At 43.0% G+C, this 15,544-nt stretch overlaps 1 protein-coding gene across 1 annotated transcript; it reads left to right on the top strand.

Moving 5' to 3' along the window:
- Positions 1-890: 890 nt before the first annotated feature.
- LOC109897600 (receptor activity-modifying protein 1-like) lies at positions 891-5,956 on the top strand. Its single transcript, XM_020492117.2, has 6 exons — positions 891-1,087; positions 1,907-1,969; positions 2,297-2,347; positions 4,440-4,478; positions 4,654-4,825; positions 5,083-5,956. The coding sequence occupies exons 1-6, from the start codon at positions 1,018-1,020 to the stop codon at positions 5,330-5,332; spliced, it is 645 nt and encodes a 214-aa protein (XP_020347706.1). The 5' UTR covers positions 891-1,017; the 3' UTR covers positions 5,333-5,956.
- The last annotated feature ends 9,588 nt before the right edge of the window (positions 5,957-15,544 follow it).

The following is a 15,544-nucleotide window of genomic DNA, read 5'->3' as shown; positions in this document are numbered from 1 at the left end:
TAACATACTTTACTCAACCAAAACAAGAAATATAACTGCCATCCGTCAATAACAAAATCATTTCCATAGTTGAACAATCATCTATATTATAGTTCCCCCCCCAACTTCGGATCTCTTGGCGTAACTTCTAAGGTATTGGGTTGACAGTCATTGGACCAGGGTGGTGCTATGGTGCTATGCCTGAATTCGCTACGCTGGTTCAGCTTAAATAGTTCAGCTGCAATGTGATTTCTAGTTTGCTCAACATTTGGACATATTTTGGACATATTGTTGTAGCTGAACCAAAATAAATTCTCAAGTTGAATTGTATGTTCACTCAACTTGACATTTTAGGTTGAGGGAACATTACAATTCAACTTGAGAATTTATGTTGGTTTAGCTAATATGTAAACATAAAGAAAGTTGCACACTCTAGTTATGCTCCAACTGACATTTCAACGTTGTCGATAATATGCCCAAATGTTGAGCAAATTGGAAATCGCATTGCAGCTGGTTGCTATGAGTATTTTTAAGTTGAATCAGCACATTTAGAAAGAAATGGTTTTACAGGAACACATATTAGTCGGCAAATCAGTTTACTCACAGGATTTGAGCAAGTGAGAAAGGCTACAGAGTCATCAGCTTGTCAGCAGTCTATTTTCAAAACGAAGACCTTTAGTGACTACTGTACAGATAGATGTCTGTTCCTTCCAAACTGAACGTCTGATAGAGTGTGAGGAAGAATAGAAGAGAGAGAGAGAGAAACTAGGAAAAGGAGTGTGAGGGAGAGAGGGAGAGAAAGAAAGAGAGAGAGCAATCGAGTGAGAAGGAGAGAGATGAATTGTAATTGTAAGTGGTAGTGGGCTACAGTAGCTCTCCCCTTATCTGGGGCTGTCTGCCCTATTGTGGGAACCCGCCCAAGCCGCCCATCCTAGGAAACGAGAGCTTCCTGTTGTTTTATAGAGCTTTCCTGCAGAAAGGTTGAGATATGTACTCTGGGTCCACCAGGGAAGAGAAACAGAGCAGTGTCAGGCAGAAATGAAAGCCCCTAATCCGTCTCCCGTGTCTTCTTCTTCTGCTTGCTGCTTTCTGCCTCTTCTTCTCTGGGGTAAGTAGATGATTTACAGAGTACTATATGTATATAAAAAGGGCCAGGGGTATGGAGAAGTATGTTGAATTACTGAGAGAAAAAGTATGTAAAATATTGCCCTAGATTTCAGCTCTTACAGAAAGTGGAATACTTAGAAGCGCACAGTGAAGTAAGGGATTGTAGTAAGAGCTGGGCAGATCTAATATTAGATTTTTTTTTTAAGTAGCCTAGACTTAGTGATTTTGATTTGTTAAAAACATTTTCTTGGTATAATGGTGAAGAAACAGAGGTTAAATATACGTATGATGATATGGATCTGGTGTCTTGAAGATTTTAAGCAGATTGTTGTTCTAATTTAGAGGATCTGTTTCTACCAACAAATACATAAGATAATGGAGTTGAGATAATCACGGTCTTCACAGAACACAATGTCACAATAACCGTATAATAAGGAACACCTCAACTTTAGACTCAATTTCCCAGACCAGATCACTCTCCTTCAAAAAACCAAAACAAACCAAGTTATCCAAAGATTACATTAAATAGTTTGTGTTTGAGGAAATGGCTGAACTGTTTCAGACTTTATTCAGAGAACAAAGGGAGGATACACTCCCTGCCACTGACCAGCTCTCTCTTCATTTGTTTCTCCTTCCCACACTCCTCTCTTTCTGTCTGTCCTGTTCATCAGTCTTCTGTCAGCTCATTTCTGTATTTCTACTTGCTTGTGTTTGTCTTTGTTTATTCCGCTGACTGTGCACGTGTGAGAATGTGAGTGCACACTTTTCTGGAAAGAACTCTCCTGGTGACATTGGCCCTGTTTCGTGTCTGTCCCTGTAGCACTGAGCTCTACAGCAGCTGGTCTGATAGGACATTACGAGGCGCCACAAGCTACCACACCAGGTAACTGACTGTTGTCCTCTTCTTGTGGTCTCTACATCAACTAACACAACTCATCCATGTCAACTAGTGTTAAAGACCAAGGGAACAACAACTAATGTTTTTTGTTAGTCTGTCTTCACTTTGATGGGGGTCCCATTGGGGTCCCGTGTGGCTCAGTTTGTAGAGCACGGCGCTTACAACGACAGGGTTGTGGGTTTGATTCCCACTGGGGACCTGTACAAAAAAGTATGCCCTCACTACTGCAAGTTGCTCTGGATAAGATGTAAATGTAATGATAAAAACATTTATATCAATACTTTGATTAAACAGTGTGTTATTCTCAATTAGGTTTCACATCACGGCATGACTCAACAAGAACTGCAAACGACCAATACCATGGTAAGTTACCAGATTCAACTTTTTAGGCAACATTTTAATACCTATTTCACAATATTGGTATTACACAACATAATGATCATAGATGGATTATGTTTGAAATGTTTGTAAAGGTGAAACACCCCATTCATGTTCTAAACAAACATTACCGCAGAGGTTTGGCCTTCGTCATCGCTATCGCACAACACTTTGATGTGAAATTATATTTGAATCCATTGGGGACTCTGTTGGACAAGCACTGTAAACACATGGGTTCAGAACAAAACTGTCCAACCTCTTAAAAAAAAAAGACAACCGAGATGCAGCTCTCCTGCCAAGAGTCCTAGGCTTCTAGCATAACGTGAGGCCAAGAGAAACCTGTGGGGAGGTCCCCACCAGTGGTGAATCAGCAGCAGCTGACACAAGGCCTATAATTGTCTGGGGTCAAAGATTAAATGAAACCTTGTTACAGGCAGCCCCCCAACTGGGCTGCACTTCCTGTATTTGTTCACCATTCACCCCATGTGACGGGTGTGTTCAACACATGAACTCTAGAGTTGTGAAACAACTGGAACTTTGGAGCAGCTAGCTCCCCTTCACTGTTCCTCACCCTATGATTTCCTTTTTCTCTCTCTCCGCTCCCCTCCAACTCACCCAACTCTGAGCTCCTCCTCTGCTGAAAAGACACATTTCCTGATGTCATTACTAAATCAAAACCATTGCTCAGCAAACAGATGTGTTCAGGGGCCCAAGCACACTGCGTAGCATAGATTGTCCTGAGAATACATCCTCTAAATCTTTTTAAAGTCACTTTAAATGTTTTTATTTCATCCCAGTAATCGACAAAGACTTGTTATTTTGAAATACGTCCTTTTTTGATAAGGAGCTTGAGGTACGAATAATCGTTTTAGTGATGATGAAGAAGTGGTCTAATGTGTTGTCTTTGAAGAGCAGTATGAAACAGAGACCATAGTCTGCTGAGGTAACAGTCATGCAGCTCCACATGGCTCAAGGTACGACATAACGATCCAGGAGGAGTCCACCCATATTCCCAGCCTTATCCTATTGTGTGAACGCTGAAAGTCCTATTGAGTTGGAGCTTTGCATTACTTGCCTGTGGCTGTGGGGCAGATAGAGTGTAGGTCGTTGCAAACAGCTGGCTGACTCTAATAACGTCTTCCAGATATGAATCCACAGCCGTCTGCACAGCACACCGTGTGTAGTCATGATTACATCCACCCTAAACACCCTGGTCCTAAATGTTTACTTATGTTTTCCGATTTGGCAGAGGCAGCCCTCAAGGCAAATAAATCACAAGCTGCACAAGTCAGCCAGGCCTTTGACTGTGAGAAATGGAGACTAAAATGTTTGAAAGTTCAAGAGTAAAAGGTTTTCAGATGTGAGTCCAGCCCAACTTGGGTGTGCTCCCTTTAATTTGAGAGAGAGAGAGAGAGAGAGAGAGAGGACAATCTTTTGAGCCTCCACCCCTGTAAAAGGCAAGACAATCCTAAAGAAATGCACTGGAGAGGGGAAGAGCTTGCTGCCAAGGCGCAGGGCAGACAGACAGATCCTCGAGGAACATCTGGTAACCTAACCGCGGGTAACACCAATCTGACATCTGGTAGCCGAGGGTAATGCCGCGTCTAGCTGCTTCCACCCATGTCTAGTTTCCTGTTCTGCCCTGCAGGGCTCGGTGTTAGAAGTTCAGGCTCAGTCTAGATGGTCGTCAGTCAGTGGGGGAAACTCTACTATGTTCACGTTCTCTGACATGAAGGGAGCGCTTGTTTTCTTTGGGATGCTCCTCTCTGTTCTCTCTGGTGAGTGTGTGGGCTCGGCCCGGGCGGCAGCGAACGCATGTCCCGCGTTGCTGGACAGTCGGACTGAGTTGCTGACAGGATGTGTGGCAGTAAAGATAACATTTATTGCATGCTCCGTTTTGATTGGGATCTAAAATGTTGCATTGATCATTTGAAAAACATTTTTAAAAGATTTCAAAAAAGATGTTGAATGACACAGCTGTCTGTTTGAGAGGCCGTTTTTAACAGACATTTCTGTTGTGACTACAACCATTGGCCAGTCAAATGAATACAAATGTATTGTCATTTCTTCTTCTCAGACGTTAGCCCCGAAGATAGAGGATTCTCCAGTGGATTAGGTGGGCCATTATTACTTTTCTGACTCTACATGTAGGCTAGTTAGTAATGTTGAATCAGAGGTGACACAGCTGCTTCTGCTTGCTGTTAAATCAACATAAGGTTAGACTGGGACTTGTTAGTAATAATGTGTTAACATTAACTATTCTCTCTCTCTCTCTCTCTCTTACTGTACAGGTTGTGGGAATAAGTATGTTAACTGTGAACAATACTGTGAAGTTTGTGAGTATTTTCCCCCAAGGACGGAGTGCTACGTGACCTTATTTGAGGAAACCTGCTACAGTAATTTTGTAGGTGCCATGGAGTCATTAAACAACACAGACTGGTGCAACTGGAACAATGTGAAGAGGTAGGCCTAGATGCTTATTTTAATCCACGTATTATTCTGTTGACTTTGTTTCTGATCCAACTTATCATGCTATTGGTCTTGCATTGTCACTTAGTTCAAACAGTAGTTTTGAGAAACCCAACACATAGTCAAGTGAAATCAGAGTTAACTCACTCATTAATGGTCCATCCATACCATGAAACTCTTAATAATGTCTTTCAGACACATAACGTTGCCCTCTCTTGTACTAATAGTACCCCTCCTATCCCTCCCTGTAGGATGTATAATGCCTTCACCATGTGCACAGAGGAGATAGCAGAATGTCTGCTGATCCCCTGGCCCAACAGGATGGTGGAGAATGTGTTTGTAAACATCCACTCCAGGTTCTTCCGGGACTGCCCCAACGAGGCACTGAGCGACCCCCCGCCCAGCATCGTGTTTGCCTTGGTAATGACCCCCATCTGCCTCATCCCCATCATGGTGATCCTGGTGGTGCTAAAGACCAAGAACGGAGATGGCAGCTCCTGATAGGACGTCCTGGATCAATCCTCATCCACCCTGCCTCACCTCCATGTTCAGACTCACTCTCTCTGTCCCCCGAGGATTCAAGACTGGGGCCATTGACACAACTATTTTACAGAGAACTGCTTATCGTCTTCCACCCACTGATGGCTTAGCTCTGTGGAATCAAAACAATCTCAAAGCCCAAACACTTTACACGTGACCTTTTTGGATGCACCGATACATAATGAGTAGTACCACATCGGCATCGGCATCATCCAAGGACACAGGGGTTCAAGAAAGGGTCCGTTCGTGTTGTGTAGAGTGTCAGGTCAGCATCCTCTGGGTTGCATCCTCTCCACATTCCTCGATGCTCCTCTAACGAAAAGTGGCGACAGCCATGTAAACGTTTCGACTCCCTGCACGCCCTAGGAAAGTATTTAAGATAGTAGGGTTTATGGACTTATGTCATTCTTGACAATCCATTCCATTCCATGACCATCTCCATCCTGTCCCAGATGTGAACCCCGACAGTGACTATGCTAGAATGGTTACATGTTTTACAATATTTTAATTGTTTATATATACAGTGGGGCAAAAAAGTATTTGGTCAGTCACCAATTGTGCAAGTTCTCCCACTTAAAAAGATGAGTGAGGCCTGTAATTTTCATCATAGGTACACTTCAACTATGATAGACAAAATTTGAAAAATTATCCAGAAAATCACATTGTAGGATTTTTTATGAATTTATTTGCAAATTATGGTGGAAAATAAGTATTTGGTCACCTACCAACAAGCAAGAATTCTGGCTCTCACACCTGTAACTTCTTATTTAAGAGGCTCCTCTGTCCTCCACTCGTTACCTGTATTAATGGCACCTCAAACAACCTCAAACAGTCACACTCCAAACTCCACTATGGCCAAGACCAAAGAGCTGTCAAAGGACACCAGAAACAAAATTGTAGACCTGCACCAGGCTGGGAAGACTGAATCTGCAATAGGTAAGCAGCTTGGTTTGAAGAAATCAACTGTGGGAGCAATTATTAGGAAATGGAAGACATACAAGACCACTGATAATCTCCCTCGATCTGGGGCTCCACGCAAGTTCTCACCCCGTGGGGTCAAAATGATCACAAGAACGGGGAGCAAAAATCACAGAACCGCACGGGGGGACCTAGTGAATGACCTGCAGAGAGCTGGGACCAAAGTAACAAAGCCTACCATCAGTAACACAATACGCCGCCAGGGACTCAAATCCTGCAGTGCCAGATGTGTCCCCCTGCTTAAGCCAGTACATGTCCAGGCCCGTCCGAAGTTCGCTAGAGAGCATTTGGATGATCCAGAAGAAGATTGGGAGAATGGCATATGGTCAGATGAAACCAAAATATAACTTTTTGGTAAAAACTCAACTCGTCGTGTTTGGAGGACAAAGAATGCTGAGTTGCATCCAAAGAACACCATACCTACTGTGAAGCATGGGGGTGGAAACATCATGGTTTGGGGCTGTTTTTCTGCAAAGGGACCAGGACGACTGATCCGTGTAAAGGAAAGAATGAATGGGGCCATGTATCGTGAGATTTTGAGTGAAAACCTCCTTCCATCAGCAAGGGCATTGAAGATGAAACGTGGCTGGGTCTTTCAGCATGACAATGATCCCAAACACACCGCCCGGGCAACGAAGGAGTGGCTTCGTAAGAAGCATTTCAAGGTCCTGGAGTGGCCTAGCCAGTCTCCAGATCTCAACCCCATAGAAAATCTTTGGAGGGAGTTGAAAGTCCGTGTTGCCAAGCAACAATCCCAAAACATCACTGCTCTAGAGGAGATCTGCATGGAGGAATGGGCCAAAATACCAGCAACAGTGTGTGAAAACCTTGTGAAGATTTACAGAAAACGTTTGACCTGTCATTGCCAACAAAGGGTATATAACAAAGTATTGAGATAAACTTTTGTTATTGACCAAATACTTATTTTCCACCATAATTTGCAAATAAATTCATAAAAAATCCTACAATGTGATTTTCTGGATTTTCCCCCCTAATTTTGTCTGTCATAGTTGAAGTGTACCTATGATGAAAATTACAGGCCTCTCTCATATTTTTAAGTGGGAGAACTTGCACAATTGGTGGCTGACTAAATACTTTTTTGCCCCACTGTATATATGTATATGTGTGTGTGTGATTGAAGAATGGCAAAAGTCAGGATATTCTTCAGCATTTGTGAAATTATTGTGGTTAGGGGAGGATGACAAAAGCTGTAAAGCTTGTTAAGATGACGGAGAAGCGATTTTGTTAGTGGATTTCCTACCCTCTGGCTGGGAAAACGTGAGTCTCGCATTGCTGGACATTCCAATTGAGTTGATAACCAATGACAAAGGCTTTCAGTTTGAGGAATTCCCACTCTCCATTTACTGTACACTCAGAAAAAAAGGTGCTAACTGGAACCTAAAAGGGTTCTTTCGGCTGTCCTCGTAGAACCCATTGAAGAATCCTTTTTGGTTCCAGGTAGAAACTTTTTAATAGAACCCCTTTGGGTTCAAAGTAGAACCCTTTCCAGAGGGCTCTACATGGAACCCAAAAAGGGTTCTCCTATGGGGACAGCCCCCTTTTGGAACCCTTTTTTCTAAGAGTGTCGTTATCTGTATAGGATCTCCATTATGTTTATTTCTGTATGTAACTACAGAACAAAATGTGATGTACCCTCTCACCTGGTAGCTTCCCTGTCCTTGAATGGGTTTTATGTATATTAGAATTGTATGATGCTTCCGGAGAGTCCTCTTTTCCCCCCGAGTGTAGGGTTTAGAATGTATGCAGTATGGGGCCATGATGAAGGGTTTTGACCAAGTATTAGTCTGTGAGGAAGGTTGGGGTCAGGAACTAGGCACAATGTGTGAGTAGCCTACGCGCAACATGTAGTCTATGAGATCTGTTTCCAGGAATTGTCTATTTCCCAGCATTAAGGGCCCAGCGCCTCAACCTCTCTCTCTCCCCCTCTTGAAAATGACGGTCCCCACTGTCGCCCATGATGAGCCAGTCGACGCTTACCTGAGAGAAGAATCAAGCACTAGATCAAAAGACTACAAATGTTTGGTCTCCCCCCCCCCCGGCTCAGTGTAGCAATGAGCACTGACTGAAGACAGAAGGAAAAACAAATGTCTATCTTTACCCTTTTATTATGTTGTCGTGAATGACACTGAAAGCACTGAATTGCATTCAGTTTCAGAAACAAATAAATATGTCGGCTTATGTATTGTATTTCTGCTCTTACTCTGGTCATAAGACGTACTGGACTTTGTACTGTCTGTGAGAGGGGTGTGGGTCTTAGTCAAAGCATAGCCTCTTCCCTCACACAATGTACTGTATATAATTATATTTTGCAATTAAATATGTTCAAGCCAAATGCTTAAATCGCTTGACTTTGTTTTGTAGGCTACGTAAAGGGATTGCAGAAATATATATTGTATTTTTGTAAAGTTTGCAGAAGGTCCAAAGTGAATATCCTAACTGGATCTAATTGGTTTAAACCCCATGCCTTAATGGAATGCACAGCTGATAACGCAATGGATGATTCATCAAGTTTTTACTCGTTCAGACCCAGTGCAGAGATGGGTGTTATTGTGAATTCCAAATAGACCCTTTGCCCCTTCACCCTATAGGGCACTCTTGTAGATACAAAAATAATAAATAAAAAAGTATTTTCCCCGTCTTGTGACTGCATGGGTGGTATTTCCACCATTCTTTATTGCAGTCCTGCAAGAGTCCATTCAAGCTGTTTTACTCACAGAACATAGCTTGTGTGTTTCTGTGTGAGGTCTCCTCTCTAAGGAAGAAGTGGCAGCAGCTGTGTAATCTACATCCTTATCTGTCATAGACAAGACTGTTGGGTGGATCTCTGTGTCTGTCTGGCTGTGTGGGGAGGGACATTGTGTTCGATGACCCTCTTCCTCTCTAGAAGTCAGGTCATCCTCACCCACTTCCAGTGTCACTCAGGTCCCAAAGGGTCAGAATCATAGAATTAGAATTTCTAGAATGGACATTCCCATGGTCAGAGGGCATGCTGTATGTCCATTCTGTGAACTATATGTGTATGGTCATAGCACACCTTACCATGCAGGACGAGCCAGTTAGAGCTGCCCATTTCTGCAAGGACCCAATATGCAGAGATCTCATAATACATGCATATATCTACATCAGCGGCTGGCCTTCCACCTCTCCTCCTTTTGCCTTTGATAAGGTTTTTGCTCCAACACCAAACCATTGTGAAGTGTGTGGTTGTGTCAGCGGTTGTAAGGGTCATTAAAGAGACATGAGCTTCAGTAGGCGGATGATTGGAGAACGATTGCGCTCTACAAGCCACCCTCACAGCAGCTGTGAGAGAATACAGCAGAATAGGGCAAAAACAGAGGTCCTTTGTCAGGTCATCTGATCCTCTACCTGCACCACCCGCATTCTCCTTCTCAGACTCCTCACTTGCCATTGTACCACATTTTAAATACCTTGGAAGCAGTTTTTAACAAGAGCAGCCTGCACCAATGTTGCAGTCTACCAGGCAGTAGAGACACGGACAGTCTTCAGTCGACACTTAAAACAACTGGAATCCTTTCACATAAAATGCCTCCAACGCGTTTTGAAAGTGAACTGGCAGGACCGTGTTTCACACTTAGAGATCCTGCAAAGAAACAAAAGCAGGAGCATTGAGGCGTCCATCACACACCAGCAGCTTAGATAACTTGGCCATGCCATCCGGATGCTAGAGGACCGCCTTCCTGGAAATATGCAGTACAGACAGCTACAACTGGGCCGTCGCACCGGGCAGAAAAAGCAGTCTAAAGGATCCCTTGAAGACACTCACTAAAGAAGTGTGGGGTAAACTCTGCCTTCCTAAAGGCTGTTGCCACGGACCATTCCACATGGTGTTGGCTCTGAGGAAAAAAGGACTGAACAGGCCATTGTGTGCTCTGACTGTGGCGATTATACGGTCTTCAGCAAACCCACAAGCAGTAGTGGATGTCATCATCAAATGCGATGGACTACCTTAAGTGAGTAAGGAGTCATTTATTAAGAGGCTTGCTTGGCTAGACTGCTTGAAAAAAGTGATTTCTTTCTTCTTGCAAAACATTGCCCTCTAGAGGTTAGTCTCTCAAATAACACTTCAAAGCTATTCCATCCAGACATTCAAAATTATTTTGATTAAATTTGCACATTTCTTAAAAAAAAAAAGAGTCATTTAAAGACTGAAACCCGTTGAAACGCAAAGACACTTTGGGTCTGTGTTCAGTCCCTCATTCATTCGATTCAAGATTATTGCAAAATATTAGATAAATTTTTATACATATACCAGGTATATCTAAATTCCTGGTTAGTATAGTTAACTATTATGTCATGAAACATACAGGATTAATCTGAATCCCAAACTAATTTGATGCCAATAATGTAAGCAATTTGAGATAGTTCTCTGAGCACATCTTTCTTTCACAAAGTACTCAGTTCACTCTGACATAATAGGCCGTCATGAGTGGAATCTCAGCGGCAGACCAACTTTAGTAACATCCTGTACATTCTCACCTGTCCTCCAACAGACAGAAAAGTATTAAGTGCTGCCCATACTGCTGTCCCAGTTGCACCTGCTGCTCCTACTCCAAACCTTCTCCCTGCTGCAACACGAGACACCCCAGCTGCCCATACTGCTGTCCCAGTTGCTCCTGCTGCTCCTACTCCAAACCTTCTCTCTGCTGCAACACGAGACACCCCAGCTGCCCATACTGCTGTCCCAGTTGCTCCTGCTCCTGCTGCTCCTACTCCAAACCTTCTCCCTGCTGCAACACGAGACACCCCAGCTGCCCATACTGCTGTCCCACTTGCTCCTGCTGCTCCTACTCCAAACCCATCAGAGCCCCGATTCTGCCTCAAGTATAGGTGAGATCTTCTGGATGGATCTTCTGGATCGTTGCACTTCCAGCAGCCCAGGCACCCAAATACATTTTACCAGCTCCATCATAGCGTCACAGATCAATCAGTAACAACACTCCAAAATAACCAATCCAAACAGCTGTTTGTGGTCAACACTCCAGTGAAGATGTCTTATATCATAACAGAGCTTGCGTTTATGGATTCTAGTGTCTCTGGGAGCAACTCATCTGCTAGAGGGAGTGAGGACAACATTTTCAAAAACCTTTTGTTTCTTTATTCTTCAAAACCACATAATCAAACCAACTGTACCCTTAACACAGTGCTCTTCATACAGAGATCTTATTGTGTATTTGTTGATCATATAACTGCAAAAACAACCACTTTATATGAGATGAATCTACATGCATAAACAATAACAGTATGATGTTAAAGGGCAATTCCTCCTCTTTTCAACATCATGTTCATCATCTCCAGCACTGAACCAGTGTCTACATACACTACATGAACAAATGTATGTGGACACCTGCTTGTCGAACATCTCAAAGGGGGGAAGGCTTTCCACTAGATGTTGGAACATTGCTGTGAGGACTTGCTTCCATTCAGCCGCAAGAGCATTAGTGAGGTCGGGCACTGATGTTTGGTGATTAGGCCTGGCTCGCAGTCGGCGTTCCAATTCATCCCAAAGGTGTTCGATGGGGTTGAGGTCAGGGCTCTGTGCAGGCCTGTCAAGTTCTTCCACACTGATCTCGACAAACCATTTCTGGACCTCGCTTTGTGCACAGGGGCATTGTCATGCTGAAAAAGGAAAGGGCCTTCCCCAAACTGTCACAAAGTTGGAAGCACAGAATCATCTAGAATGTTATTGTATGCTTCACAGGAACTAAGAAGCCTAGCCCGAACCATGAAAAACAGCCCCAGACCGTTATACCTCATCCACCAAACTTTACAGTTGGTGTTATGCATTCAGGCAGGTAGCGTTCTCCTGATATCCACAAAACCCTGATTTGTCCGTCAGACTGCCAGATGGTGAAGCGTCATTCATCACTCCAGAGGACTTGTTTCCACTGCTCCAGTGGTTTACACCACTCCAGCCGACACTTTGCATTGCGCATGGTGATCTTAGGCTTGTGTGCGGCCATGGAAACCCATTTTATGTGCTGATGTTGCTTCCAGAGGCAGTTTGGAACTTGGCAGTGAGTGTTGCAACAGAGGACAGACAGCACTGTGGCCTACCACTTCGAGGTAAGCCGTTGGAAGCTTCATGAGGTAGTCACCTGGAATGCATTTCAATTAATAACAGGTGTGTCTTCTTAAAAGTTCATTTGTGGAATTTCTTTTCTTCTTAATGCATTTGAGCCAATCAGTTGTGTTGTGACAAGGTAGGGATGAAATAGAGAAGATAGCCCTATTTGGCTAAACACCAAGTCCATATTATGGCAAGAACAGCTCAGATAAACATAGAGAAATGACAGTCCATCATTACTTTAAGACATGATGGTCAGTCAATCCGGAAAATTTCAACAACTGAAAGTTTCTTCAAGTGCAGTCTCAAAAACCATCAAGTGCTATGATGAAACTGGCTCTCATGAGGACCACCACAGAAAAGGAAGACCCACAGTTACCTATGCTGCAGAGGATATGTTCATTAGAATTAACTGCACCTCAGATTGCAGCCCAAATAAATGCTTCACAGAGTTCAAGTAACAGACACATCTCAACATTAACTGTTCAGAGGAGACTGTGTGAATCAGGCCTTCATGGTCGAATTACTGCAAAGAAACCACTACTAAAGGACAAAGATAAGAAGAAGAGACTTGCTTGGGCCATGAAACACAAGCAATCGACATTAGACTGGTGGAAATCTGTCCATTGGTCAGTTGATTCCAAATTTGTGGTTCCAACCGCTGTCTTTGTGAGACGCAGAGTAGGTGAGCGGATGATCTCTGCATGTGTGGTTCCCACCGTGAAGCATGGAGTAGGAGGTGTGATGGTGTGGGGGTGCTTTGCTGGTGACACTGTATGTGATTTATTTAGAATTCAAGGCACACTTAACTAGCATGGTTACCATAGCATTCTGCAGCGATATGCCATCCCATCTGGTTTGCACTTGGGACTATAATTTGTTTTTCAACAGGACAACGACCCAACACACCTCCAGGCTGTGTAAGGGCTATTTGACCAAGAAGGAGAGTAATGGAGTGCTGCATCAGATGACCTGGCATCCACAATCACCCAACCTCAACCCAATTGAGATGATTTGTGATTAGGTGGACCGCAGAGTGAAGGAAAAGCAGCCAACATGTGCTCAGCATATGTGGGAACTCCTTCAAAACCGTTGGAAAAGCATTCCAGGTGAAGCTGGTTGAGAGAATGCAAATTTGTCATCAAAGCAAAGGGTGGCTATTTTGAAGAACCTAAATAAAATATATTTCGATTTTTTTTAACACTTTTTTGGTTACTACATGAATCATATCTGCTATTTCATAGTTTTTTGCTAATTTCCTTTTTGATCAGAAACAATATTTGATTTGATGTGCATTAAATTGTTTGGTGAAATATGCATAAAGGAGAGTAGTTGCACCTTTTAATAGTTGTTTTTTCTATTTTGATCATCATGATGTGTCTGCAATGAAGATCTATTGATTACATCGGATGTAGACTAACACATTTTTTTTCTCAACTTGACTCAAGAGGTATGATTGTTTATTGCAGGCAGTCGTGTTCTTTTGATCATGTATTATCATTATTGTTTTGATGAATGTATTTGCTGTTTTGAGACTACAACTACATTTAAAAAATGCATTTACTGTTATGCAAAATACCCCAGAGATCCGTGCCTTGTGTACACTGTTTTAAAGATCGACAACATTGTTCAAATAATGTTGTGAGACGTCTCAACGTGCAGATTAAAGATTCAAGTCAAGTGATCTAGAAGAGCCACATTGTTTCCTAGATCTACTGCTGACATAGGCTGACACGTCGCTGGCGGCTGTTCTCGTCTCTTCTCCCTGCTTCCCTCCCTGGGAAAGGACCAGAGGGTTATGCCACAAAGCAGGATCAATAAGTTAGCCAGCTGACTTTGATAAACAACCCAAAACAACAATAGTTTTGATGTTTCATTAAGAAAGCTCAACTCAGACATGTATGTTTGATTGTTGATTCAACTTGATTCAATTTGATTCAATCTCATCCATATGGTGAACACACCCCTCTGTGGACGCCAGTCGTTTCTGACAAACACATGTACTTGGATTCATTTATGCTTTTCAAATCCTTTGATTTCACCTTGGTGGGATAACCTAAAGGAAGAAGAAGCTTAGTCTGTAAACACATCCAAACAGATCCAACGATGTGTTTTTTGAATCAATATGCAAATGATGACATTAAGGTTACCAATTGCATTAGGGAACTAAATCTGTAACTAAAGAGGGAGGTACAAGATCACAAACGATGTATACATTACCTGGGTATTTGCATTTCAGTGCGAGTTCAACCATAATTGGTCTGTGGGGATTGTGCCTTGTTTATTCTGGTAACAACTGGATCACTGGCTGTCTCATGGTGTGTGTGAGTCATGATCGGGATGGCCTGTACTCGATACCATAGGCAAACTGCAGTAACTGCAGTCAAAACACAGTGGAACAAACCCAGAGTGCAGTAACTTCACTTAGTAACTTAAGTTGCTACTGCTTGCCTTGGTTTTTACATGGATTTTGTAGTTACTGGAAATTTGACACTACAGTATTTTCACTGAAACTGAAGATAATTGAACCAGGACACAAGATAAAACAGATACTACAAAACCTTTGGCCAAATGTGCAGTTACTGCGGTTTGCAGTTGTACAGTAGTGTCAGTGGAGGCTGTTGAGGGGAGGACGGCTCATAATAATGACTGGAATGGTGTCAATGGAATGGTACCAAACACATTAACAATGTGGTTTCCATGTGGTTGATTCTATTCCATTGACTCCATTCCAGCCATTATTATGAGCCATCCTCCACTAAGTAATGTAAACCTATGACCCTATCACTCTTGTTTGCACGTCTGGACATACAAGAGATAGAGGAGGGGGTCGGAGGGGAGGGGGTGGCATGTTTGTGAGTGAAAGAGCTAGAGGACATCCTGCAGATGGGCTGACTAGCTGACAGATAGGACTGAGTGGCAGAGCATGCCCACTGGGCACAGACGTCAATTCAACATCTATTCCATGTTGGTTCAATGTAATTTCATTGAAACGACCTGGAAACAACATTGATTCAACCAGTGTGTGCGCAGTGGGTGGGTTTAGGTTGGGGGGTTAAGAGAAGGAAAAGCCAAAGACGGGATGGGCA

Source organism: Oncorhynchus kisutch, linkage group LG10, assembly GCF_002021735.2.
Source record: "Oncorhynchus kisutch isolate 150728-3 linkage group LG10, Okis_V2, whole genome shotgun sequence".
Lineage (NCBI taxonomy): Eukaryota > Metazoa > Chordata > Actinopteri > Salmoniformes > Salmonidae > Oncorhynchus > Oncorhynchus kisutch.
The sequence above is the reverse complement of the archived record's forward strand: the minus strand, read 5'-3'. Positions and strand labels throughout refer to the sequence as shown.